At 48.5% G+C, this 25,365-nt stretch overlaps 1 protein-coding gene across 1 annotated transcript in view; it reads left to right on the forward strand.

The window, feature by feature from the left end:
- Nucleotides 1–24,108: 24,108 nt before the first annotated feature.
- PARL (presenilin associated rhomboid like) overlaps nucleotides 24,109–25,365 on the forward strand; it is a 53,315-nt gene continuing 52,058 nt past the window's right edge. Inside the window, exon 1 of the mRNA XM_052640005.1 lies at nucleotides 24,109–24,258. Coding sequence (XP_052495965.1) covers nucleotides 24,134–24,258 — 125 coding nt within the window. The 5' untranslated portion in view covers nucleotides 24,109–24,133. The remainder of the gene's footprint in view (nucleotides 24,259–25,365) is intronic.

Below are 25,365 nucleotides of genomic sequence, written 5' to 3' on the forward strand. Positions count from 1 at the left end.
AGGCCAGCTAGGAAGGTACAACTTGAGGGTGGTTTACCACAGGGTCAGACACTTTGCGTGGAAACTTCCTTCTAAATGGGAACCGTGTGGTCTTCCTTCCTCCATCTTACTGGGGAGCCCACACCCCACAACCCAACACTGAGGGCCTGGCTGATCACTGAGGAACGGGTTGGTGCCCTGGGCCCACCATGCCTAGAATTTGATGGCAGTCTGGGCCCTTGTGCTGGGTGTGTCTCTTCCAGGAGCCACATCCCCCTCTCAGGAGCCAGGGGGTTAGTTGGGGAGGGAGGGGAGTTTGTCAAAGTTCAACACACTTAGGAATGTTGACCAGGCAATCTCCCATCCAGGGAGGCTTCAAAGGATATATCTGTTGTTGAGGAGGCTCGACATTCCTAGCCAAGACACCCAGAATATATCTGGACCTGACTGGAATGTGGTCAGTGGGTCACAAGGCAGATGACAGACCCATCTTTCTATCCTACCACCATCTCCAAAACCAGAGCCACCACCACAGGCACTGACCAACTCCCTGCATCTGTGCAAAAGCCTCTATTAAAACCCTCATGACTGCCAGCACCACCCACCCCAGCCACCCCTAGAACACCATCCTCACGTGCCCAAACTGCCAAAACCACCTGAATTCCCTCAGAAGGGTGTACCAGGTTACATGTGAGGTACTCCAAGCCCTCCCCCCAACTGCAGTAGGGAGAGAAGGGAGTGAAGCAGAAGTTTAGATGTGTGTGGACGGACCACCATGGAGGAGCTCTCATGCATGGGACACTGGTGTGCTCACACACAGGAACGTGAAGAGCCATGGGACTGGCCTCGGGGGCCGCCAGTCCTTCTGTTAGTGAGTCCACATCACCTAATGGCAACTCAGGACTCTGAGCAATCAGGTGACACTGTTGGAGAAACCCAAAGTGGGGAGATAAGGCATCTGCCCTTAGGGACATGTCATATTGTAGAAAAACTGGAATGGATGCCCACTTAGTTAGCAGAGCCAAGGAGTCAAGCCAGAGCAAGGTGAAGACCATCATGGGTGATGGTTGGGTGTCTGGAGCAAGTGGATAGAGACTAGGGAGGTTGGCTGGAGAGAGGCATTTAGAGAAGTGTAATCTCTTAAGCTTCCCTAGTAGCTTAGACGGTAAAGCCTCTGCCTACAATGCAGGAGACCCGGGTTCCATCCCTGGGCTGGGAAGATCCCCTGGAGAAGGAAGTGGCAGCCCACTCCAGTATCCTTGCCTGGAAAATCCCATGGACCCGGAGCCTGGTAGGCTACCCATCCATGGGGTCGCAAAGAGTCGGACACGACTGAGTGACTTCATACTCACACTCAATCTCTTAAGCAATAATTTGAGAAAGAAGGAATCTGACATGTTGGAGAGGGGAAGGCAATGTATAAAAAGCAGAAGGCGGTAGTTTTGTGGAAACTGCAGCAGTGACAATATTTGTACTGGCATGTACATTATTCACAAGCACTTTCATCTCACATTGTCTCAGCTCATCCTCCTAACAGCCCTGTGCGGGGGGGAGCATCCCTGTCATCATATCCAGATGAGATAGTCCTTGGAGACAGATGAAACTTCCAGAGGAGGAGACATGTGGGAAGGGCCTCCAGGCAGAGAGAACTGTGTGAGTGAAGGCATAAGAGATGAAGAAGCACTGCCTGTGGGGACGGAGTTAGTGAAGAGTTTCCACATGCAGACTGAGGTCTGAGGACCATTCGTCAATCGATGGACCATTCATCATTCTGGGCCATTACAAATGATGCTGCCGCAAGCACTTGTGTACACATCTTGGTGTGAACACATGTTTTCATTTCTTTTGGATATATGCCTAGGGAGTGGAATTGCTGGATCACACGGCTGTGACGAACCATTTGGGACTAGATTGTTTCCAAAGCAGCAGCACAACTTTACATTTGCTACCGGGTTTCTCGATCTATAGTTTTTAATTGGATTTGACCAATGGGAGACTGGGAGGCACATTACTTTATAGACATCAGAGGGTAGAGCAGAGTGTGGATGGGGTATTTATTTCCTGCAGGGTTGCCATAAACAGCTACACCCCACTACTGAAGGCCAGATCTCTAGTCAATGACCCACCAAGAGTTGCTGGGGGGTCTCCACCAAACGATGGGCTCCAGGATCTGCTCACATCTCCGTCCCTTGACTTTTTTTAAAAAATTGGGGTAAGATGTACACAACATAAAGCTTACAATTTAAATCACTTTTAAGTATCACTTTTTCAGTCGCATTAAGTACATTCACACTGCTGTGCAGCCATCTCCCCCATCCATCTCCAGAACTTTTCCATCTTCCTGAACTCAAAGTCTGCACCCATTAATCAAGGCCCTTCTCCTCTCTAAGGCTGTAGTGGGCAGGCCTCCCCAACGTGGCTGCCCTGAGCACTGCACTGTGCTTGTGATTCCCCTAACCCCTGCCCACACACCTTTGTAAATCTGTCTTTTTTAAAATTTTTATTTATTTTTAACTGGAGGATAATTGCTTTATAATATTGTGTAGGTTTCTGCCATGCATCAACATGAGTCAGCCATAGGTATATGTATGTTCCCTCCATCTTGAACCTCCTTCCCACCTCCCACCCCATCCCACCCCTCTAGGTTGTCACAGAGCACCTGATTTAAGCTCCCTGCATCATCTCTTCATTGAACTATCCTCAGTTTACTCGAGCATACCATTTATCTCCTGCCACACCTGGCACAACAGTTCTCAGAGGCAGTGCCTAAAATTAACATCTCCATTGTACGAATGAGAAAACCAAAGCAGGGGGAGGCCGAAAACTTGCCCAAGGTCCTCACCTAGTGAGGGGAGGGCTAGGATTTAGACTTCACCATCTGACTCCAGGATAGCTGAGATAAAAGCAGAGGTTACAGAATGTGACAAGTGACACACGCGGTCACCCCTGGGCAGGTAGAGAGTCCCAACTGACTAGAGGATGGGGCTGGGGTTGGGAGGTTGGTGGGGCCTCCAGAGAGGCTGCTTAGCACCTGGGCAGAGGGGAGCAAGACAGTCGAGCCCAGCTGGCATCGTGCTGAACCAGAAGAGCATCTCCTGGGGGAGGACCATGCCGCAGCCAGCGACTGCCCTGCCTTCCTTGGATTGACCTGGGTAGTCAACTGAGAGGGGCTGAGCTCCACGGGCCAGGGGTGAGGCTGCTCTGGGAGTGAAAGTGTCCCAACCTGTTGCAGGCCAGAGCTCTGTGACCCTCCTGAGTAGCAGGCCGGGTGTGACCGGTGTGACCAAATGGATTTATTCCATCGTGAGAAGACTCCCGGGGTTGCCTCCCTTCATGACACTGCCTGAAAGTGCTGGCATAAAAGCAGAGGTCAGGCAGTGGAGAGAGGAGGGTGGCCAGGGAGGACTAAAGAAACAGCTGGGGCGCATTGCAGCAAGGGCCGGAGGCCAAGGGGAGAGGGGAGTGCAGGCCTGAGATGTGCCCCCTGCTCAGTTGGCTGGCTTTACTGGCCGCCTCCTTCCTGCTCCTGAAATTCGGCATCATCTACTGGGAATGGAACCACCTTCCTCCTGGTCCCTTCCCCTTCCCCATCCTTGGAAACCTGTGGCAACTAAGCTTTCAGCTGCACCCGGCAACACTGCTCCAGGTAGGGAATCTGTCCTGAGTTGGAGGCCCTCTGGAGGGGTGGGCACAAGGACCCTCCCCCTCAGCCCAGGGACACTAGAAGTAAGAAACCGGGCTCAGACACACATCAGGGCGAATCCTGCTCCTGCCGTTCACTCGCGTTACGGCCTCGAGCCTTCATTTCCTCATCTCCCCAGTGCGGGGTTGTTGGGGGACTGCAAACACTGACTGTAGGGACTTTGCCCAGAGCTCACCCAAGAGGGTCCTGAGGCAGAGCTCCACAGCCAATGTAATGCGGTGGAGGGCACTATTTCACCAGACTCTGCTCCAAGAGGGTGCTGTTTGTGGCTGGAAGCCATTTTCTGAAAAGCCACTTGGGTTGGGAACTGGGGAGACTGGGACCCCCAAGGGCACACTCAAGGAACGCTGTGGCATTAAGGCCCTTTCTGGATCGGGTGGGTCCCACCAGTAGAAGGCTTCTGTTGCAAGGAGAGGGGTTCGAAATCCAGGCCAAAACTGATTTGTTGCTGAGAACTGGAGTTCAGTTCAGTTCAGTTGCTCAGTCGTGTCCGATTCTTTGCGACCCCATGAACTACAGCACACCAGGCTTCCCTGTCCATCGCCAACTTCTGGAGCCTACTGAAACTCATGTCCATTGAGTCGGTGATGCCATCCAACCGTCTCATCCCCTGTCATCCCTTTCTCCTCCTGCCTTCAATCTTTCCTAGCATCAGGGACTTTTCAATCGAGTCAGTTCTTCGCATCAAGTGGCCAAATTATTGGAGCTTCACCTTCAGCATCAGTCCTTCCGATGAGAACTGGAGGCTGGAGACAATTCCCTTCTGCATGACAAGGCTCAGCTCTCATCGATGACAACTAAGTACTCCTTAAAATTCTGGCTGAAGATATGCGAGGACCGTGGTTCCCAGGCTCCAGCACTGCAGTGAGAGTCATGGGACCTGGGTGTGAGGTTCTGTCTTTCACTTTCTTCATTGGCCTCCATTTTCTTGTCTTTCTTCTTCCTCTTCTTCTTTTTCTATTGGCTGTGCTGAGCAGCTTGTGGGATCTTCATTCCCCCACCAGGAATTGAACCTGGCCCCCAGCAGTGAGAGCGTGGAGTACTAACCACAGGACCACCAGGGAATTCCCTGGCCTCCACTGTCAAAAAATAAAGATAATGATATGTGCCTCATACACACACTGATGGTGTGCTAAAGCTAAAGTAACCTGTGTAAAGGCCTCACTGGACACTAAGCTCTGGAGAAAGTGTAGTGATAATTTACTATCATCTGTAAAATGGGTGAAACATACCCAGCTCCCAGGGTCACTGAGGTTCAGCGATCAGATACCACATGTGTAAGTGCTGGGCCCTTATGCTAAGCCCCTGGGGAGCCTGTGATGTGCTCCGCTGGCACTCGTGCCAGCTGTGGGAGCCCGGGCGTTGGCTTATCTGATGAATGGGTGGCGAGCGCTCTGAGAAGGTGAGTACTGGGTGTGAGAAGGAGGGGCTTCATGCCAAAAGGAAGGTGTGGGGAATGGGGTCAGCTGAGCTGTCTCTGCAACCTGAGACGCCGTCTCTCCGCAGCTGGCCCAGACTCACGGCCCCATGTTCACAGTGCGGGTGGGTCCCACGCCGCTGGTGGTGCTGTGCGGCTTCCGGGCAGTGAAGGAAGCCCTGGTCTCCCACTCAGAGCCGCTCTCAGGCTGGCCCCTCACCCCACTCTTCCGGGACCTCGTTGGAGAAAGAGGCAAAGCTGCCCTCCCTGCTGGGGACAGGGTGGCTGGGTGGTCCAGTGGGGTGACCCAGAATTGTTGACGTGGAGTGACCTGCAGGGAGGACTCGGGTCTCCTCAGATAACCCTGTGTGAGGGGCGGGGGTGGCATGGGGAGGAACCAGCCCCGAGGGTTAAAAAGACCTGGGTCAAGTCTCAGCTCTGCTCCAGACGAGGCACTCACTTTCTGTCCCTCAGTGTACCCATCTGTTAGATGGGGAGACTGACTGCTCTTACCTCCCAGGGACAGGGCAGGGGGGAGGTTAAGTGAGCCACACACCCGAAGGTGCCCAGTACAGCACCTGGCTCAGCGAACGCCCTCCGCCCCCTGCTCTGCCCTTCAGGCCCTGTCCTCCTTTTCTTTCTTTATCTCCTCCTCCAGTTCCTATGGGGACTCTTAAAGGCAAAATCAGGTTGGCAGCCTGGGAGGAGGGCACAGCTGAGCCTGGATGGCACCAGGCTCATGGACCCCATGAGCCGCAGATGCCCCTCACTGGCCGGCCGGCCAGACAGAGCACCATTCCAGAGCTGACTGGGAAGGCCGGCAGGGGTCTGCCCTCCCCACCTGGGTGTGAGCCGGGCAGCCTTGGCCAGGGAGGCTGGGAGGGACTGCTGGACATGCCACACCCCTGGCCCAAGGGTCATCTGCAGCAATGGGCACAGATGGCGGCAGTAGAGATGATTCTGCCTGGCCACGCTGCAGCGGCTTAGCCGAGGTCCGCTGGCACTGGAGATGAGGCTACAGGAAGAGGCAGCAGGGCTGGTCGAGGCCTTCCACCGGGAACAGGGTGAGGAGCGGCCTGGACAGCCCCCCAGTCCCCGCAGCACACAGCTCACTCCTGCAGGGAGGCCGAACCGTGTGTGTGTATGCACATGCAACTGCAGAGGAGTGGACCCTTTGCAGGTCCAGGAGGGGACTTATGCTACATCAGTAAATCGGGACTTTCTATAGTGTGGGCAGGTGGGTGGACACAGGCCCAGAATGCCCAGTCCTTGGGGAAGCCTGAAGCCCTTCTCTACAGATGGGGAAATGTCCTCCCCCAACATCTCGGGCCATTTACACCACAGACCCTTTGCACATGCTCTTCCTCCTCTAGAATATCCTAATCCATGCCCCTTCCCTCCCTGTGAGAAACCCCAGCTCCTCTCAGACCTGGTTGACATCACCTGCTAAGCAGCCCTCCCCAAATCCCAGGTCCCTGCATCCTTTGCTCCCAGCTGGGACACACCTGCCCCGCATTCTAGTGTGTTTAAAGTGGTGTGTGTCTCCAGCACCTCTCCTTGCAAACCCAGCACCTGTATCACGAAGCCTGGCCCACAGATGGCGCTCAGTAATCATTTGCTGAGTGAACAACTGAGGACTGAGAATGAATGAATGATGCAATGAGCAGCCATATTCAGAGTGGAGGAGCGCTCAGCGCAGTGCTCTCTGCCTCCTCACTCTGAGCCCTGCCTCTCTGCTCCCACGTGGACCCTTTGACCCTCAGGCACCATTGTCAGATCCACAGCCAGAGTCATCGGGGCCCTCGTGTTCAGCCGCCACTTCCTCTCGGAGGACCCCTTCTTCCAGAAACTGATTCAAGCCATCAACTTTGGCCTGGCCTTTGTCTGCACCGTTTGGTGCTGGGTAAGTTGGCGCTCAGGGAGGCAGGCGTGCGGGTCATTGGACAGCTGGGGGTCCGATGCAGGCAGGGGCCTCAGCCAGGGCATAGCCAGGTGAGTGTCAGTTAGGCAGGGGGAGGGCCACAGGGCCTGTTTCTGGGTTCCTCCTGGGATGCCCACATCAGAGGTCTCAGCCCCCTTCAGCATCCCCAGCAACCTTCTCAGTTCCCCTGACTCAGTGCCAGCACCTGAGCAGCCCCTGGGTGGGCCTCTTACCCAACAGCTAAACGACCTGTTCCCCTGGGCCTTCCACTGCCTACCTGGCCCCTACCAGGATATGTTTAGGTACCAGAAGGTTGTGCGGGGCTATACCCACCGGGAGATCAGCAGGCACAAACTCAGGACATCTGAGGCCCTCGAGGACTTCATCAGCTGCTACCTGGCCCAGATCATCAAGGTGGGCCAGAGAGGGCTGCAGAGGGCTGGAGGTGGGGGGGTAGGGCCGGAGCAGGGGGAGGGATGGGGTGGGGGTCGGGGGGTACAAAGGGGCAGTCTTCCCAGCTGCATCTCGTTTCAAAGCCATGGCCTCAGGTCCTCACCCTGGCCTCAAATCTTTCAGAGCATGCCAAAGCAGCCACCGTTTGGGTTTTTCCTCCTTCCTTCTCCCAGGCCAGTGCTCCTGCAGACATGGATAGAATGGGAAGTAGGGGACCTAGCTGATGTCAGAGCCAGCACCCCTGGGGCAGTTCCCTCTACCCAGAGAATTCTGGTCACAAGTCTAGGGACTGGCCAGGCCTCGCTCAGGGAGACCCCAGGGCTCTGTTTAAGGAGAGCTTCAGATCTGGAGCTGCCCTCCCCATCGCCTACCCACTAGGCCACAGACAACCCTGTCTCCACATTCAGTGAAGAGAACCTGATCCAGGTGGTGGTCGGCCTGTTTCTGGGAGGCACTAACACCATGGCCACCACTCTATATTGGGTGTTCATCAACATGATCCAACATGATCCAACGTGGAGCCATCCAGGGATAAGGGGGCCGATGGGTACACACTGCTGACTGCCCCTGGGCTGTGGGCCTCTGGGCTGAAGGCACTGGCCCCCGTCACTGGCTTTGGTATGTAGCCCTGGGAAGGGGGGCCCTGCTCTGACCCCTGTGGTGGGAAGTGTTCATGGCTTTGAATCAGAAGGGGGAGAGGGGTCAGGGAGGGGAATTCTATTCCTGGTTACTTAGTGAGTGATTCTGGGTAAGTAATTCAACCACTTAGAACCAGTGTGAGATGAGGCGGTATTATTTCACTCATTCAGTACTGATTCAGTACCTCTAAGTGCCAGGCCCTGTGTTAATGCCCACTCAAGATCACAAAGAAAATGTGGCTAGAGTTCTCTCAGGGACCAGCTAGCCATGACCTAAGTTCACATCCTGGTTCCACCAGTCTTGTGACCTTCAGCAGAGTACCTGTCTGGTTGCAGCCTCAGTTTTCCTGTCTGTAAAATGGAGAAAACCGTTCCTACTCCATAGGACTCCTTGTATATAGAAAACCTTGTACGTAGTGGGTCCTTCTCCTTCCCTCCAGACCCCCTGGAGAAGCAAACTCTGCAAAATCTTGTTCATGAGCTCTGCCTTAGAGAGAGCCTGTCACTGTTGGGATCAAGGGTGGCTGAGTGAGATGGGGCGACCTAGGAGCCCTGAATCTCCATGGTTATCTCTGGGTGCGGACCAGGACAGTGGATAAGCTGGGCTGCAGCACCGTCCTGGGACCCACGCAGAGCTGCCGGCAGAGGGTGCAGCAGGAACTGGACGCAGTGCTGGGCACCTCCGGAGCCATCTGCTACAAGGACCACAAGCTACTGCCCCACACCTGCGCCATCCTCCACGAGGTGCAGCACCTCAGCAGTGTTGTGTAGGCGCCATGCGCCAGTGTGTGACCTCCACTCATGTGCATGGCCACCGTGTCCCAAGATAGGAGGCCCCCGTGTGACCTCACGACCGATGCAGCGCCTGCAGAAAGCACCCTTCGCTGGGCAGCCTGCCCGGCACAGCCACCCCCTCCAGCTTCTGCCTGTCTGCTGGCTCTCTGTCAATCATCCATGCATCCATCTCCATCTATGGCTTTCCAGACAAAAGGGTTATGATTGTGAAAGAATATACTCATTTAGGGATATTTTTAAATGTTCTGCACTGTTCAGAAGTAACCCCTGCACATATTTTAATGTTCTTCTTCCCAATCTTTTCTGTCCACATTTAAAAAATATATCTATGATTATGCTGAATATGTAATTCTGAATCCTTCATGTGAGTTAACTCATTATTTTGATTCTTCTTCAAGTATTGGTTCTCAAACTTCCAGAATCACCTGCAAGGCTTACTAAAATGTACATTAGAAAGAAAGGAAAGAGAGTGTTAGTGTTCACTTGTGTCCAGCTCTTTGCGGCCCCATGGACTTGTAGCCCACCAGGCTTCTCCTTGCAAGAATACTGGAGTGGGTAGCCATGCTCTTCTCCAGAGGATCTTCCTGACCCAGGGATCAAACCTGGGTCTCTCTCATTGCAGGCAGATTATTTACCCTCTGAGCCACCAGGGAAGCCCCAAAATGGACATTGCTGGGCTCCATTCCCAGAGCACTGGGGGTGAGCCCTGAGAATTTACCTTTCTAACAGGTTCCCAGGTGGTGGAGATGCTTTGGGTCCCAGGACCACAATTTGAACACAACTGGTCCACATCACCATTAATGGCTGCATAACATTCCACCAAATGGGTATTTTGTATTTCTTAACCCTCCTTATAAACTTTTAGGCCATTTGCACTTTATGTGCCTTAGGCTTGGTCTGCATTTTGTATTATATCCTTGGAAATGCCTGTCTAGTTTCTTTCATTTTATAATTAGGTTAAGAGGCTGTTGTTGTTTAGTAGCTAAGTCAGGTCCAACTCTTTGTGACCCCATGAACTGCAGCATGCCAGGCTTCCCTGTCCTTTACTATCTCCGGGAGTCTGCTCAAATTCATGACCATTGAGTCGGTGATGCCATCCAACCATCTCATCCTCTGTCATCCCTTTCTCCTTTTGCCTTTGATCTTTCCCAGCATCAGGGTCTTTCCTAATGAGTTGGCTCTTTGCATCAGGTAGCCAAAGTATTGGAACTTCAGCTTCATCATCAGTCCTTCCAATGAATATTCAGGGTTGAGTTCCTTTAAGATTGATTGGTTTTGATCTCCTTGCAGTCCAGGGGATTCTCAAGAGTCTTCTCCGGTATTACAGTTCGAAGGCATCAATTCTTCAGTGCTCAGCCTTCTTTACTGTCCAACTCTCACATCTGTATGTGATTACTGGAAAAACCATAGCTTTGACTATACAGACCTTTGTCGGCAAAGTAATGTCTCTGCTTTTTAATATACTGTCTAGGTTTATCATAGATATCCTTCAAAGGAGCAAGCGTCTTTTAATTTTATGGCTACAATCACCATCCTCAGTGATTTTAGAGGTTAAAAGGACAAGTACTGAATAAGGAGAGATAGAGAAATTAAGTTAAAAACGAAGTCAAAAACAGCTACTGTATATGTACATAAACTTGAGTCTGAGCTACCTTGGGGTCAAGACAAAAGAAGAAATCCAAATTAGCTATGATTCTCATGTAATAAAAGCAAGCATACCTGTATGAGGAAAACTTTGGAGGCTTATCACCCTCCAAGAAGTGATTATGAAGATCATCATTCATAACACAGTTTTGAAGGCCAGTAGACAATATATACTGAGTGATGCCTTAAGTAGGAGTTTTTAAAAGATACAGGAATATTTTTCCAAATGGTAGCTTCTTACCTCTAACTCATTTTAAATGATGAAAGTTGGACATGAATACATTTTTATATGGAGTAAAAAAAAGATAGAGTTGAGGTTTATAGCTCTCTAGTGATCCAACTTGAGACAGGTTTCTGACATGAAATGGGTTCTAATAACTTCTAATAACTAGTAAGCTGCTCTCTGCCAAGCCTCACTGTGTTAAGGGATTTGTGTCCACTACAGCATTCAGTCTTCACAATGACTGACTGTCATCCAAATCCTAAGTAAAAGATGTTTATTGAATTAACTGTCTACCTCTCTTTGCATGCTCAGTTGCTTCAGTTTGTCTGAATCTTGTGACCCCATGGACTGTAGCCCACTGCGCTCCTCTGTCCCTGGGATTCTCCAGGCAAGAATACTGGAGTGGGTTGCCATGCCCTCCTCCAGAGGATCTTCCCAAGCCAGGGATCGAACCTGTGTCTCTTAGATCCCCCGTATTGGCAGGTAGATTCTTTACCACTAGCACCACCTGGGAAGCCTACATCTCCTGCTACATAATAAATTACCCCCAAACTTAGCAACTTACAACAACAGCATTTCTGAGAGTCAGAGATCTGAGTGTCTGCGGGTCGGGGGCCTAGGTGCTGCTTAGCTGGATGGCTCGGCTTCAGGATCTCTCGTGATGCTATGATGAAGTTTTTGGGCTGCAGCTGCAGTCTCCCCTGAAGGCTCCATAGGGAGGTCCCACATCTTCAGGATTCAGTTGATTCTGGGCAGTTGGCTGGAGGCCACCCTCAGTTTCTTGACATTGGGAATCTACAAAGGGGAGCTTAAAACAGCTGAACTCCATTAGAGCAAGTGAGAATACAGGAGCCTTAGTCTTTCTGTAACCTAATCTCATATGATATCATGACTTTTGCCATATTCTATTTGCCAGAAGTGAGTCACTACAGCCAGCCCACCCGCAAGGAGACAGGGTTTCACAGGGAGTGGATGCCAGGTGTCAAGAATCATTTGGGGAGTGGGGTGTCATTTTAAAGAAGCACAGATGGTAAGGTTGCCAATTTTAATGAAGATGTGGCAGTCTCTTATCTTGGCACCCAGTGCATGGAGGTGACGGCCAGAGCCCCAAGCCTTCCCTCAGAAAGGAGCTTTGGCTCAGCGCTGATGCTCCAGCCTGCTCTTGCTGGAAGCCAGGATGGTACAGGATGGTACACCATGGAAATGATGGTGAGAGAGAACATATGGGAGCCCAATCTTCTCCATCATGACAATCTTTGTCCAACTCTTACAACCATGGTTCAGGGCAGACGTAATTGCAAGGGCCTGGCAGGATGTGATCATTAAATTCTTATTAATTTGATCAGACTCGAGGTCCCCACCTCCATGTACTTTCTTCTTCATAATAATCCTGTCTTTTTGATGTTGTTGCTATTGTTATTCTTTTTTTAAACAGATAGCTTGTAAGAGCTCATGTAACTGCCCCGAACACACAGTAAGAAAATTAACTGAGTTTAATTCATGTCCTTCTGATTCCAGCTTTTTTTTTTGTCCTTTTTACCATACTCCCTGCCATACATATTGCTCCCCAAAATCCCATTTTAGTAAAGTAAATGAGCCAGCATGTTGGATGGAGATGCTTGGCCTTGTCTATTGTTCTGTTAGGTTGGCTAACACTGAACAGTCCTTGGCAGTATTTGACCATCAGGTTTAGAGGTTAAATGTCTCCTGGATTGTAAGGACAGGACCATGTCATCAACTCATTCTGCTGTTAGTCTGGTAGGAGGCCTCAGGCCCTGGTGGTCTAAGAGCTATACCAAATTAGGTCAAGTTGAAAAAGAGGGAACTAGAGTTCAGCTCTGTTTTATGCCATTTGGGATTAGAAATTTCCTTATTAATAGCACATTCTTGCCAATTGATTCTAGGAGTTTGTTCTGTGATAAGAGCTCCAGGGAACCATTAACAGCCTGGAATCAATATCCAGCTTTCCCAGCTCGGGCAAGAGATGTCTCCTGAAAGTAGAATCAAAGCTTGACAGCAGATCATTGAATGTTACGGATATTCCTAAACTGTTCTTAACCATTCCGACAGGCGAGTGACAGTGACAACAGCAACGGCCCCTAATCAAGCCCGTCTCCTCAGACATTTTATTTGATTATAGGCTCCAAGCTGCCATTTACAGGAGTTGGGCTAGAGTCTCCAGGAGGCACCCAGCAGGCAGATGGCTCTATAATTTGGAGGAGAAGGAGGGTTGCCCTTGTTGAGTACTGGCTATGTGTGAGCCAGTCCCACGAGTTGAGGTCGCTCAGTCACTTTGCAAGAAGTCCAGAACATCACCCAAAACAGGAAATAAATAACTCTTAAGGGAAAAGAGCATCTTGCCCGGAGCCTTTGCATCCAAAGCAGATTGTTAAGAACTGCCGTAAGGCAGAGGTTTCTTCATCCCAGGGAGGGAAAACAAGAGTGGGGTGGAAGTCCCAAAACTATAGCTAGGAAACAGTTTGCTTAGGCAGCAGCAGGATCAAGTGCCTCCCCTGCAAAAGCCTCTGCCTGAAGCCATGAGTTGCGAGGCCTGGGCGCCTGTCTGGGTGGCTAGGGTCAGGGCCCTCCTTTCAGGCTTCAGTAGATCAACTGAAAAAAGAGGGGAGAGGGCTTCTGAAAGTATACACATTCTCTGTTTTGTGCATTCCTCATTGGCTTCTCTTTGGTGTGCAGGCTTAAAACCACTGAGTTTTTGTCTTTAATTTCTAGATGTCTTTGTCCAAACCAAGAATCACGTGGCCAGTTCTCTAGTCCCCCAGGGATGACCAGTTTGATTCTCTGGTGTTGGTTAAGGAGCTGCAGAATAAGAGGCCCGCTTCAGAGCCCTGGGGCTGGGTGTCCCAGGTCCCGGGGGCCACAGCAAACCCCTTCCTGGCTCCCCTTGGGCCTCTTGCTCAGGCCAGGGCCTGCGAGGCACGGAGCAGAAGTCACCAACAGGAAGCGTTGGCTCCTATCTGCTCCCATCTGATCAGTCTGATTCTCTTTCCAGTCACTCACTTCTCTGAGGTAGAGTAAGGGCTCAGGTTAGGGTTAGAGGCCACCCTCCCCTCTCCCTGATTCTAAGGAGAGAAGCTTTCTGTCTCTCCTCTCTCTGCCTCGTTACTCAGTCTTCCTTACCCTTTGTCTGTCTGCTATCCCATTCCTCTTCTCGCTCTCATGCACACACACCACCACTGTTTGTTGCCCTGTGCAGGACGTGGTCCCCTCTGGTCCCCACCAGCCACTGGCCCTCTTCCTCAGAGACAGGGGCTGTGTCTCTAGCCCAGGCTGGGAGTCTTAGGATAGAGGTGGGTGCCCCTTAGCCAGGAGAGTAATGCCCAGCAACTTCACTGCTGTGAGGGCCTCTCTCCTGAATCTTTGGGCTCCCTGGCCCCAGGCGACTCTCGCCCGCACACCTAGCGTTCTCTGAGCTCATGTCAGCCCAGCGTCAGGGTTGGGTGCTGTGTCAACTGAGCTCCTTGAGCTACACCAGCTCGTCTCTGCAGGGCACCATCATCTTGCCCAACCTGGCCTCTGCTCTGTGACCCTGAGTGTTGGGGGGCCCCCTGACAGTTCAACCCTGGCCACTTCCTGGACAAGGATGGAAATTTTGTGGTCAGGAAAGTCTCCCTGCCATTCTCCGCAGGTATGGGGTGCGGCACTGGTTGTGGGTGGTGGGTGTGATGGGACCCCTGCAGGGCCACCTGCTGCCTCATGACCTTTCCTTCTGCTTCCAGGACACCAGGTGTGCCTAGGGGGCCAGCTGGCTCAGACGAAGCTCTCGCTGATGTTTGCCACCCTCCTCGGGACCTTTTTGTTCTAGCTGCCAGGGCGGAGCCCAGGGCTCAGGCTGGAGTACAACTTTGGGGGCACCAGGCAGCCCCAACCCCAGAAGATCTGTGCCATACCCCATCTGAACTGCCCCCATCCAGGTCCTAGAGAGGAGGTCCTGTAGCTGACCGGAGTCTGGAGACTTGTCCCACGCATGTCCCCCACAAAGACCTGCCTCAGTCTCTCTCAGCTCCTGAAAAGTTGGAGAAGAATGGAGTGTACCAGCTTAGTCGCTTGTGGTTCTCCCTAACACAAGCTCTGATGCGGTGACATTGGACGGTATACTTATTAAGGATTCTACCAATGTGGTTCAGTTTTGGTAGCTCAGTCCCTAGGATTATATAAGGTTGGTTAAGACGTTTGGCCTTGAATCACGTCACAAGATTAATCTGGGGAGTCAAGTCTCACGAGGTAGTGGCCCAGGAGTTCAGAGAGAAAAACCATAAACGCAGTAATGTATCTCAATACTATTGATGCAGCCCCTGACAGTCTAAACCTGGGAAGCTCATTTTCTGTCCTCTCCTGCCCTCTCCTGACCAGAGGTAAGAAGTGCATGCCCCTGCAGCCACAAGACTGGGAAAGATCTCCCCAGCAACCTAGGATGCCTCAAGTTTTAAAACATTGTGTTTCCAGGGACTTCCCTGATTGGCCAGTGGTTAGGATTCCACGTTTCCACTGCAGGGGGCATGTGTTCAATCCCTGATCAGGTAACCAAGATTCTGCATACCTCGTGGCTCGGCCTAAAAACAAAACAGAAGAACACCCCACTGTGTCTCTAGGCAAATATTGCTTATTAAAAAAGAATAATTTGGTTAGGAAATTCAAATTAAAGTCAAAATGAGATACCACTACACACCTATTCAGTTCAGTTCAGTTCAGGTCAGTTCAGTCGCTCAGTCGTGTCCGACTCTTTGCGACCCCATGAATTACAGCACGCCAGGCCTCCCTGTCCATCACCAACTCCCGGAGTTCACTCAGACTCACATCCATCGAGTCAGTGATGCCATCCAGCCATCTCATCCTCTGTTGTCCCCTTCTCCTCCTGCCCTCAATCCCTCCCAGCATCAGAGTCTTTTCCAATGAGTCAACTCTTCGCATGAGGTGCCCAAAGTACTGGAGTTTCAGCTTTAGCATCATTCCTTCCAAAGAAATCCCAGGGCTGATCTCCTTCAGAATGGCCTGGTTGGATGTCCTTATAGTCCAAGGGACTCTCAAGAGTCTTCTCCAACACCATAGTTCAAAAGCATCAATTCTTCAGCGCTCAGCCTTCTTCACAGTCCAACTCTCACATCCATACATGACCACTGGAAAAACCATAACCTTGACTAGACGGACCTTAGTCAGCAAAGTAATGTCTCTGCTTTTGAATATCCTATCTAGGTTGGTCATAACTTTTCTCCCAAGGAGTAAGCGTCTTTTAATTTCATGGCTGCAATCACCATTTGCAGTGATTTTGGAGCCCAAAAAAGTAAAGTCTGACACTGTTTCCACTGTTTCCCCATCTATTTCCCATGAAGTGATGGGACCGGATGCCATGATCTTCGTTTTCTGAATGTTGAGCTTTAAGCCAACTTTTTCACTCGCCTCTTTCACTTTCATCAAGAGGCTTTTTAGTTCCTCTTCACTTTCTGCCATAAGGGTGGTGTCATCTGCATATCAGAGGTTATTGATATTTCTCCTGGCAATCTTGATTCCAGCTTGTGCTTCTTCCAGCCCAGCGTTTCTCATGATGTACTCTGCATAGAAGTTAAATAAGCAGGGTGACAATATACAGCCTTGACACACTCCTTTTCCTATTTGGAACCAGGCTGTTGTTCCATGTCCAGTTCTAACTGTTGCTTCCTGACCTGCATACAGATTTCTCAAGAGGCAGGTCAGGTGCTCTGGTATTCCCATCTCTTTCAGAATTTTCCACAGTTTCTTGTGATCCACACAGTCAAAGGCTTTGGCATAGTCAATAAAGCAGAAATAGATGTTTTTCTGGAACTCTCCTGCTTTTTCCATGATCCAGCGGATGTTGGCAATTTGATCTCTGGTTCCTCTGCCTTTTCTAAAACCAGCTTGAACATCAGGAAGTTCATGGTTCACATATTGTTGAAGCCTGGCTTGGAGAATTAGTATTGCTAAAAACAAAGTCTTGAACCTAAGTACTGGAATTCTCACACACTGATGATGGGAATGTAAAATGGTTCAATCACATGGGCGATTCCTGGTACAATTAAACATTATACCATACAATCCAGCTGTTTCACTCCTAGGTATTTAACCAAAAGAAATGAAAATATATATTTACAACAAAACATACTATATGATTCCATTTCTATGATATTCTTGGAAAGGCAACACTGTAGGACATAAAACATAAGTGGTTGGCAAGGTCTGGGAGTAGGATTATGGGTTGACTATAAAGGGGCACAAGGGAACTTTTTGGGGTGATGAGACTGTTCTGTATCTTGATTATGGTGACAGTTACACAACTGCATGTGTTTGTCAAAAAACATTGAACTGCATACTTACACGGGTGAATGTTGTATATAAATCATATCTGAATGAATCTGACTTCTAAGAAAGAACTATCTTTTATCCTTTGAGTTATTTAAAAGATATACCTATGACTTGTAAAGAAAGAACAGATATAGAAAACTTACGGTTACCAGGGGATAAGGTGGTGGGGAGGATAAATTGGGAGATTGGGAGTGACATATATACAGTACAATTTATAAAATAGATAGCTGATAAGAATCTGCTGTATAGCACAGTGAACTCAGTACTCTGCAATGGTCTGTATGGGAGAACAATCTAAAAAAAAGTGGATATATGTATAAGGGTGATTCACTTTGCTGAACACCTGAAACTAACACAACATTGCCAATGAACTATACCCAATAAAAATTATTTTAAAAAAGAACAAAAAGTGTGACTCATCATTTCCTTATATGAAGGGCTAAGTCAAGCCCCACTTATGGTGGGCTGTGCAGTCACCAGCGACAGTGCGCCCTGAGGGGAATTCAGGGTAGAAAAGCAGGAGGATGCAAGGGCCCCTAGGTAGTTAAGATGCATATCTAAGGAATGATTTCAATGACCCCCAGATGCTTTCATCTTCCTTTACAGAGAGACAGGGGCTTCCCTTGTGGCTCAGCTGGTAAAGAATCTGCCTGAAATGCGGGAGACCTGGGTTTGATCCCTGGGTTGGGAAGATCCCCTGGAGAAGGGAATGGCTACCCACTCCAGTATTCTGGCCTGGAGAATTCCATGGACTATAATAGTCCACGGGGTCGCAAAGAGTCAGACACGACTGATCATTACCTTGGGATGTCTGTTCTTTGTGATTAGTAGTAAGCTTTTCCTGCCTCACTACCTGTGCTTTCCCCAGTAGCTCAGTGGTAAAGAATCCGCCTGCAGTGTCCGAGAGGTGAGTTCGACGCTTGGGTCAGGAAGATCCCTGGAGTAGGAAATGGCAATCTGCTCCAGTATTCTTGCTTGGAATATTCCATAGACAGAGGAGCCTGGCAGACTACAGTCCACAGGGTCACAAAGAGTTGGACACAAATGAACGTGTAGGTGCACACACAATTTTCCCTCCCCTGCCTGTAAGGAGCACTTCCTTGAGGCTCTGAGAGGCTGTCTTCTGGGCCACAGTCCTCAGTACTGGCCCTGAATAAAGCAGAAACTCACTGCTCTTATCTTGTGTGTTTTTCCCAGTGGACAAAATGAACCAACATTTCTAATTAGTAGGATACCAGTCATCACTGCGATGAAATAAAATGCCTATTTTATGGCAAGACAGGAAAAAATTTAAGCAAAAAACTTGCTTGCAGCTTTGGGCCTCCCTGCTCCCCTTGAGAGTGTGTGGTGCATTGGCAGTAACCAGACCTCCTTAAAAGGTAGCCGTTGCTCTTAATCTTGTAATGGGCCATGGCGACACATGACCCACTCCTTCCTTTGTATGTGCAGATATGCACTATGTAAATTGTCAATAATACATCATTTGATGTATATTTGTCTCAAAAACTTACATAACTATGCTTTGACCTCTAACGGGTGGAACAGTCCTCAGAGCTTTCTGAAAGATTGTCTCCCAGGTTAGAATCCTCAGATTGGCTCTAATAAAAGTTTCCATTCCTTTCTTAGACCGACTATTAATTTTTTCATCCACAACTGTTAAACTGAACTGGGAAAATTCCAGCCTAAAATGAGGAAACTTGTATTAATTAGCCTCTAGTCTTTCTGCAAGCAAACGTACAAGTTTTTCTAGGCTTTTTTCCTTCTTTTTTGAAATTGAAGTACAGCTGATATTGTGATCCACAAAGTCAGGGCTTTGGCATAGTCAATAAAGCAGAAATAGATGTTTTTCTGGAACTCTCTTGCTTTTTCGATGATCCAGCGGATGTTGGCAATATGATCTCTGGTTCCTCTGCCTTTTCTAAAACCAGCTTGAACATCTGGAAGTTCACGGTTCACGTATTGCTGAAGAGAATTTTGAGCATTACTTCACTAGCATGTGAGATGAGTACAATTGTGTGGTAGTTTGAGCATTCTTTGGCACTGCCTTTCTTTGGGATTGGAATGAAAACAGACCTTTTCCACTCCTGCGGCCACTGCTGAGTTTTCCCTTGACTGTGTGGATCACAATAAACTGGAAAATTCTTCAAGAGATGGGAATACCAGATCACCTGACCTGCCTCTTGAGAAACCTATATGCAGGTCAGGAAGCAACAGTTAGAACTGGACATGGAACAACAGACTGGTTCCAAATAGGAAAAGGAGTATGTCAAGGCTGTATATTGTCACCCTGCTTATTTAACTTATATGCAGAGTACATCATGAGAAACGCTGGGCTGGAAGAAGCATAAGCTGGAATCAGGATTGCCGGGAGAAATATCAATAACCTCAGATACGCATGTGACACCACCCTTATGGGCAGAAAGCGAAAAGGAACTAAACAGCCTCTTGCTGAAAGTGAAAGAGAAGAGTGAAAAAGCTGGCTTAAAACTCAACATTCAAAAAATAAAGCTCATGGCATCTGGTCCCATCACTTCATGGCAAATAGACAGGGAAACAATGGAAACAGTGACAGACTTTATTTTCTTAGGCTCCAAAATCGCTGCAGATGGTGACTGCAGCCATGAAATTTAAGACACTTGCTCCTTGGAAGAAAAGCTATGACAAACCTAGACAGCATATTAAAAAGCAGAAACGTTACTTTGCCAGCAAAGGTCTGTCTTGTCAAAGCTATGGTTTTTCTAGTAGTCGTGTATGGATGTGAGAGTTGGATCATAAAGAAAACTGAGTGCTGAAGAATTGATGCTTTTGAACTGTGGTGTTGGAGAAGACTCTTGAGAGTCCCTTGGACTGCAAAGAGATCAAACCACTCAATCCTAAAGGAAATCAGTCCTGAATAGTCATTGAATATTCATTTGCTTTCTGCCATAAGGGTGGTGTCATCTGCATAATGGAGTCAGTATTGCTAAAAGAGCTCTATATTTTAGAGAGTTGGGAAATCATTGAGAAAGTGTGACCTATGCACTTCTCAGCCTTCTCAGATCCTTCTGAGAAGAATCTGACATTTGTACAACTTATTGTCTTAATTGCAGGATCCAGAAGATCTGTTCAGTGTTCCAGAAACTCAAGATAATTATTTGACTCAGCCTAAAATTAACTCCTTATTGCCAAATTCAGACTTAAATTGAAGAAAGTGGGGAAAACCATTAGATCATTCAGGTATGACCTAAATCAAATTCCTTATGATTATACAGTGTAAATGAGAAATAAATTTAAGGGACTAGATCTGATAGACAGAGTGCTTGATGAACTATGGACGGAGGTTCGTGACATTGTACAGGAGACAGGGATCAAGACCATCCCCATGGAAAAGAAATGCAAAAAAGCAAAATGGCTGTCTGAGGATGCCTTACAAATAGCTGTGAAGAGAAGGGAAGCGAAAAGCAAAGGAGAAAAGGAAAGATATAAGCATCTGAATGCAGAGTTCCAAAGAATAGCAAGGAGAGATAAGGAAGACTTCCTCAGCAATCAGTGCAAAGAAATAGAGGAAAACAACAGAATGGGAAAGACTAGAGATCTCTTCAAGAAAATAAGAGATACCAAGGGAACATTTCATGCAAAGATGGGTTCGATAAAGGACAGAAATTGTATGGACCTAGCAGAAGCAGAAGATATTAAGAAGAGGTGACAAGAATACACAGAATAACTGTACAAATAAGGTCTTAATGACCCACAAATCCACAAAGGTGTGACACTAACCTACAGCCAGATATCATGGAATGTGAAGTCAAGTCGGCCTTAGAAAGCATTACTACAAACAAAGCTAGTGGAGGCGATGGAATTCCAGTTGAGCTATTTCAAATCCTGAAAGACGATGCTGTGAAAGTGCTGCACTCAATATGCCAGCAAATTTGGAAAATTCAGCAGTGGCCACAGGACTGGAAAAGGTCAGTTTTCATTCCAATCGCAAAGAAGGGCAATGCCAAAGAACGCTCAAACTACTGCATAATTGCACTCATCTCACATGCTAGTACAGTAATGCTCAAAATTCTCCAAGCCAGGCTTCAGCAATACATGAATTGTGAACTTCCAGATGTTCAAGCTGGTTTTAGAAAAGGCAGAGGAACCAGAGATCAAATTGTCAACATTTGCTGGATCATCAAAAAAGCAAGAGCGTTCCAGAAAAACATCTATTTCTGCTTTATTGACTATGCCAAAGCCTTTGACTGTTTGGATCACAGTAAACTGTGGAAAATTCTGAAAGCGATGGGAATACCAGAGCACCTGACCTGCCTCTTGAGAAACCCATATGCATGTCAAGAAGCAACAGTTAGAACTAGATATGGAACAACAGACTGGTTCCAAAAAGGAGTACACCAAGGCTGTGTATTGTCACCCTGCTTATTTAACTTCTATGCAGAGTACATCATGAGAAACACTGGGCTGGAAGAAGTGCAAGCTGGAATCAAGATTGCTGGGAGAAATATCAACAACCTCAGATATGCAGATGACACCACCCTTATGGCAGAAAGTGAAGAGGAACTAAAAAGCCTCTTGATGAAAGTGAAAGAGGAGAGTGAAAAAGTTGGCTTAAAGCTCAACATTCAGAAAACGAAGATCATGGCATCCGGTCCCATCACTTCATGGGAAATAGAGGGGGAAACAGTGGAAACAGTGTCGGACTTCATTTTTTTGGGATCCGAAATCACTGCAGATGGTGACCGCAGTCATGAAATTAAAAGATGCTTACTTCTCGGAAGAAAAGTCATGACCAACCTAGACAGGATATTCAAAACCAGAGACATTACTTTGCCAACAAAGGTCTGTCTAGTCAAGGCTAGTCAAGGTTTTTCCAGTGGTCATGTATGGATGTGAGAGTTGGACTGTGAAGAAAGCTGAGCACTGAAGAATTGATGCTTTTGAACTGTGGTGTTGGAGAAGACTCTTGAGAGTCCCTTGGACTGCAAGGAGATCCAACCAATCCATCCTAAAGGAGATCAGTCCTGGGTGTTCATTGGAAGGACTGATGCTGAAGCTGAAACTCTAGTACTTTGGCCACCTGATGCGAAGAGTCGACTCATTGGAAAAGACCCTGATGCTGGGAGGGATTCGGGGCAGAAGGGGACGACAGAGGATGAGATGGCTGGATGGCATCACCGACTCGATGGACGTGAGTTTGAGTGAACTCCGGGAGTTGGTGACGGACAGGGAGGCCTGGCATGCTGCAATTCATGGGGTTGCAAAGAGTCAGACATGACTGAGTGACTGAACTGAACTGAAAATTAACTCATGACAGCCTACCTGTTTATTAAACTCTTAGCCTAAAAAAAATAGCCTAAAATAACTGGCAAGAGTCCATCCCTTAAGGAAAATGCCTTAAGGGACTGCCTCAGGGTCAATAATTTTTCTTTTTTTGGCTTGCAGGATCTTTGTTCCCCAACCAGGCATTGAATCCGAGTCATGGCAGTGAAAATCCAGAATCCTAACCACTAGGCCACCAGGGAACTCCCTAATTCTTGAACAACCTTGTGGCTTTTGCCTTTATAAGCCTCTGATTCCTTCTCTTACCCAGATGTTTCATTTTACCCTAATCTGTGCCTCTGAATTGCAATTCTTGAGACCCTAAATAAAGCTCTTTGTTCTTTGCCGCCTCCATATTGATTATTATGAGTATTGATTACTAATAATTATTAATATTATTGTTTAATGAGACACTGGTGCAATCTGCAACAAACTTTGTTAACCTAACACTTATCTTCCTACTAAGGAAGATAAGCACTACCTAATGCTGGTTGGACTACCCCTAGCCGAAGCCCCACCATCTTGTCAGTTCTTCACAGATTGTTTCTTTGTAGTTGTTGCTGTGTTGTGTTAGTTGCTAAGCTGCATGTGACTCTTTGTGTCCAATGGACTGCAGCCTGTCAGGTTCCTCTGTCCATGGGATTTCCCAGGAAAATACTGGAATGGGTTGCCATTTCCTTCTCTAGGGGATCTTCCCAACTCAGGGATCAAACTCACCTCTCCTGCATTGGCAGGTGGATTCTTTGCCACTGAGCCACCAGGGAAGCCCTGTTTCTTCGTAGAAAAAATATAAAAACTTCCTGCTCTAGTCTTCTCTTCCGATCTTCATTCTATGGTGACGACTTCCATGAGCATGTAAAAATTTAATAAAATTGATGTTTTTGGCCTATTAATGTCTTTGTCACTTTAACTTTCAGACCTGGCCAGGATGGAGGAGAACTTTTTCCTACAGCTTCTTAGAAGAGGTGATGCTCCAAGTTGGTCTGAAGGACAAATTATTTAGGTAGGAAGAGAAGGGAAAGGTGGTTTGGGCAGTGAGGATGGTAATAAGAACTTCAGAGAAGGAGGGACTGGAAAAGTTGTGCTTTTCAGAAACTGCAGATGATTCAGTAGGACCACAGCTAGGGTAAGAGGGAGGGATGGAGTGGCAGAAAATAAAGTTGACAGGTGGGAAAGAGCTGATCAGGAAGTTTGAGTTTTATTTAGAATCTAGATTTTCATGCCAGACTTGGGACCTTTTGTTATATGCACAAACTCTTCAGTGTATCATAACGTGAAACGGTGAGGTGCAGTGAAAAGAGTAGTAATTTAAGAAAACTTGGGTTGCGATATTGGCTCCTCCACTCGCTTCCCTTCGGTAAAAAACAACAAACCACCACCAACAATAATATCTATCTTAAGTGTTTTGCGAGTAATAAATGCAGTTCTTAGGTAAAGTGCCTGGTCCATGGCATCATTAAGTTCGTTTTCCCTCCTCTTTTCCCCCTGGGCCAGTAGGCTGTAGGCCGGGCCGCGAGACCACGCTCCTCCAAAGTCCAGATCGAGCGGCGCCGGGAGACTGGCTGTCGGCTTTCGGGTCGTAGTCTTTCCGTAGGTCGAACCTGGGCTTCGCCGCACGGGGGCGCTCTAGGTTGCTCCTCGGCACTCTATGGTTCTTCCTCGACCCGGAAGTGGTTTCCGGCTGGGGTTGGTAAGGTCGGGCCATGGTGGGGCAGAGGTTGGGAAGATGGCGTGGCATGGCTGGACGCAGAGAGGCTGGAGCTGTGGACAAGCGTGGATTCCGCCAGTGGGCGGCCGCAGCTACGAAGAGCTCACTGCGGCCCTGGCCCCGTCGCGGCTGCTCCGGCGCAGGTAATGACCAACTTCCGGGCTTCTCGCGTCTCAGACCTGCGATTCCGGCCGCGCATCCTTAGGTGTGGAGGCCTGTGGGCCTGTTGTGCCTCCCCTGCTTCACCCCCTCTTCTCGCGCGTCCCTCCTCTCTCTCTTCCCCTTACACCTCCGTCCAGTCTTCGCTTCTCGTCGCGCCACCTCGCCCCGGGTGCTCAGTGACCAGCCCCGGCCCAGATCTCCGTGAGCCCGCGGTAGCCTCTTTCTTGGGAGGGGCGTGTCGGGAAGGGGAAGTAATCTGTAAAGGGCAGATTGGGTACCATACCTCATAATCCCGCGAGCAAATAAAGAATTAAGACAGCTGCTAGAGTGGTAGGGCCGAGATTTTATTCTCTTATCAATCTTTATAAAAGCTTTGTTTTTCTACATATTACTTCTTTAGAGGAATTTATGGGGGAAGGCGAGTCAGAGGAGGGCATCTCTTTGCCTCTTGCAGAGTTGTAGGAGAGGCTTTTCTGTTAAACGAGTTGAGAGACAGTGGAATATTTGGTTTTCAGATGACTTGGAAAGAAAGCTTCATTTTTCCTGAGTAGAAGCTGTGTGAAGAGTGTGGTTTATAAGTATTTGCTGTTTTTGCATTAGAATAGTTCAACTGTAAATTGAGAGAAATCCCTTAACTAAGGTTCTAGTGTGTATTTGGCTCTGAATTTTCTTTCTGTTGTTTAACAGAGAGAGTTTGAGTTTCCTGTTTTCTTACTTGGTTAGATGAGTGCCTGAAGTCTACCTGATAGATGATAGCAAGAAGCCTTGTGTTTAGTTCTACATCAGCTCTCCTGCTAAGTTGCTTCAGTCGTCTCCAACTCTGTGCGACCCCATAGAAGGCATCCCACCAGGCTCCCCCGTCCCTGGGATTCTCCAGGCAAGAACACTGGAGTGGGTTGCCATTTCCTTCTCCAATGCATGAAAGTGAAAAGTGAAAGTGAAGTCGCTCAGTCTGTTAGACTCTTAGCGACCCCATGGAGTGCAGCCTACCAGGCTCCTCCATCCATGGGATTTTCTAGGCAAGAGTACTGGAGTGAGGTGCCATTGCCTTCTCCATCAACACCAGCTGTAGCCAGTGGTAAATAGTT

Source organism: Budorcas taxicolor, chromosome 1 (assembly GCF_023091745.1).
Source record: "Budorcas taxicolor isolate Tak-1 chromosome 1, Takin1.1, whole genome shotgun sequence".
Lineage (NCBI taxonomy): Eukaryota > Metazoa > Chordata > Mammalia > Artiodactyla > Bovidae > Budorcas > Budorcas taxicolor.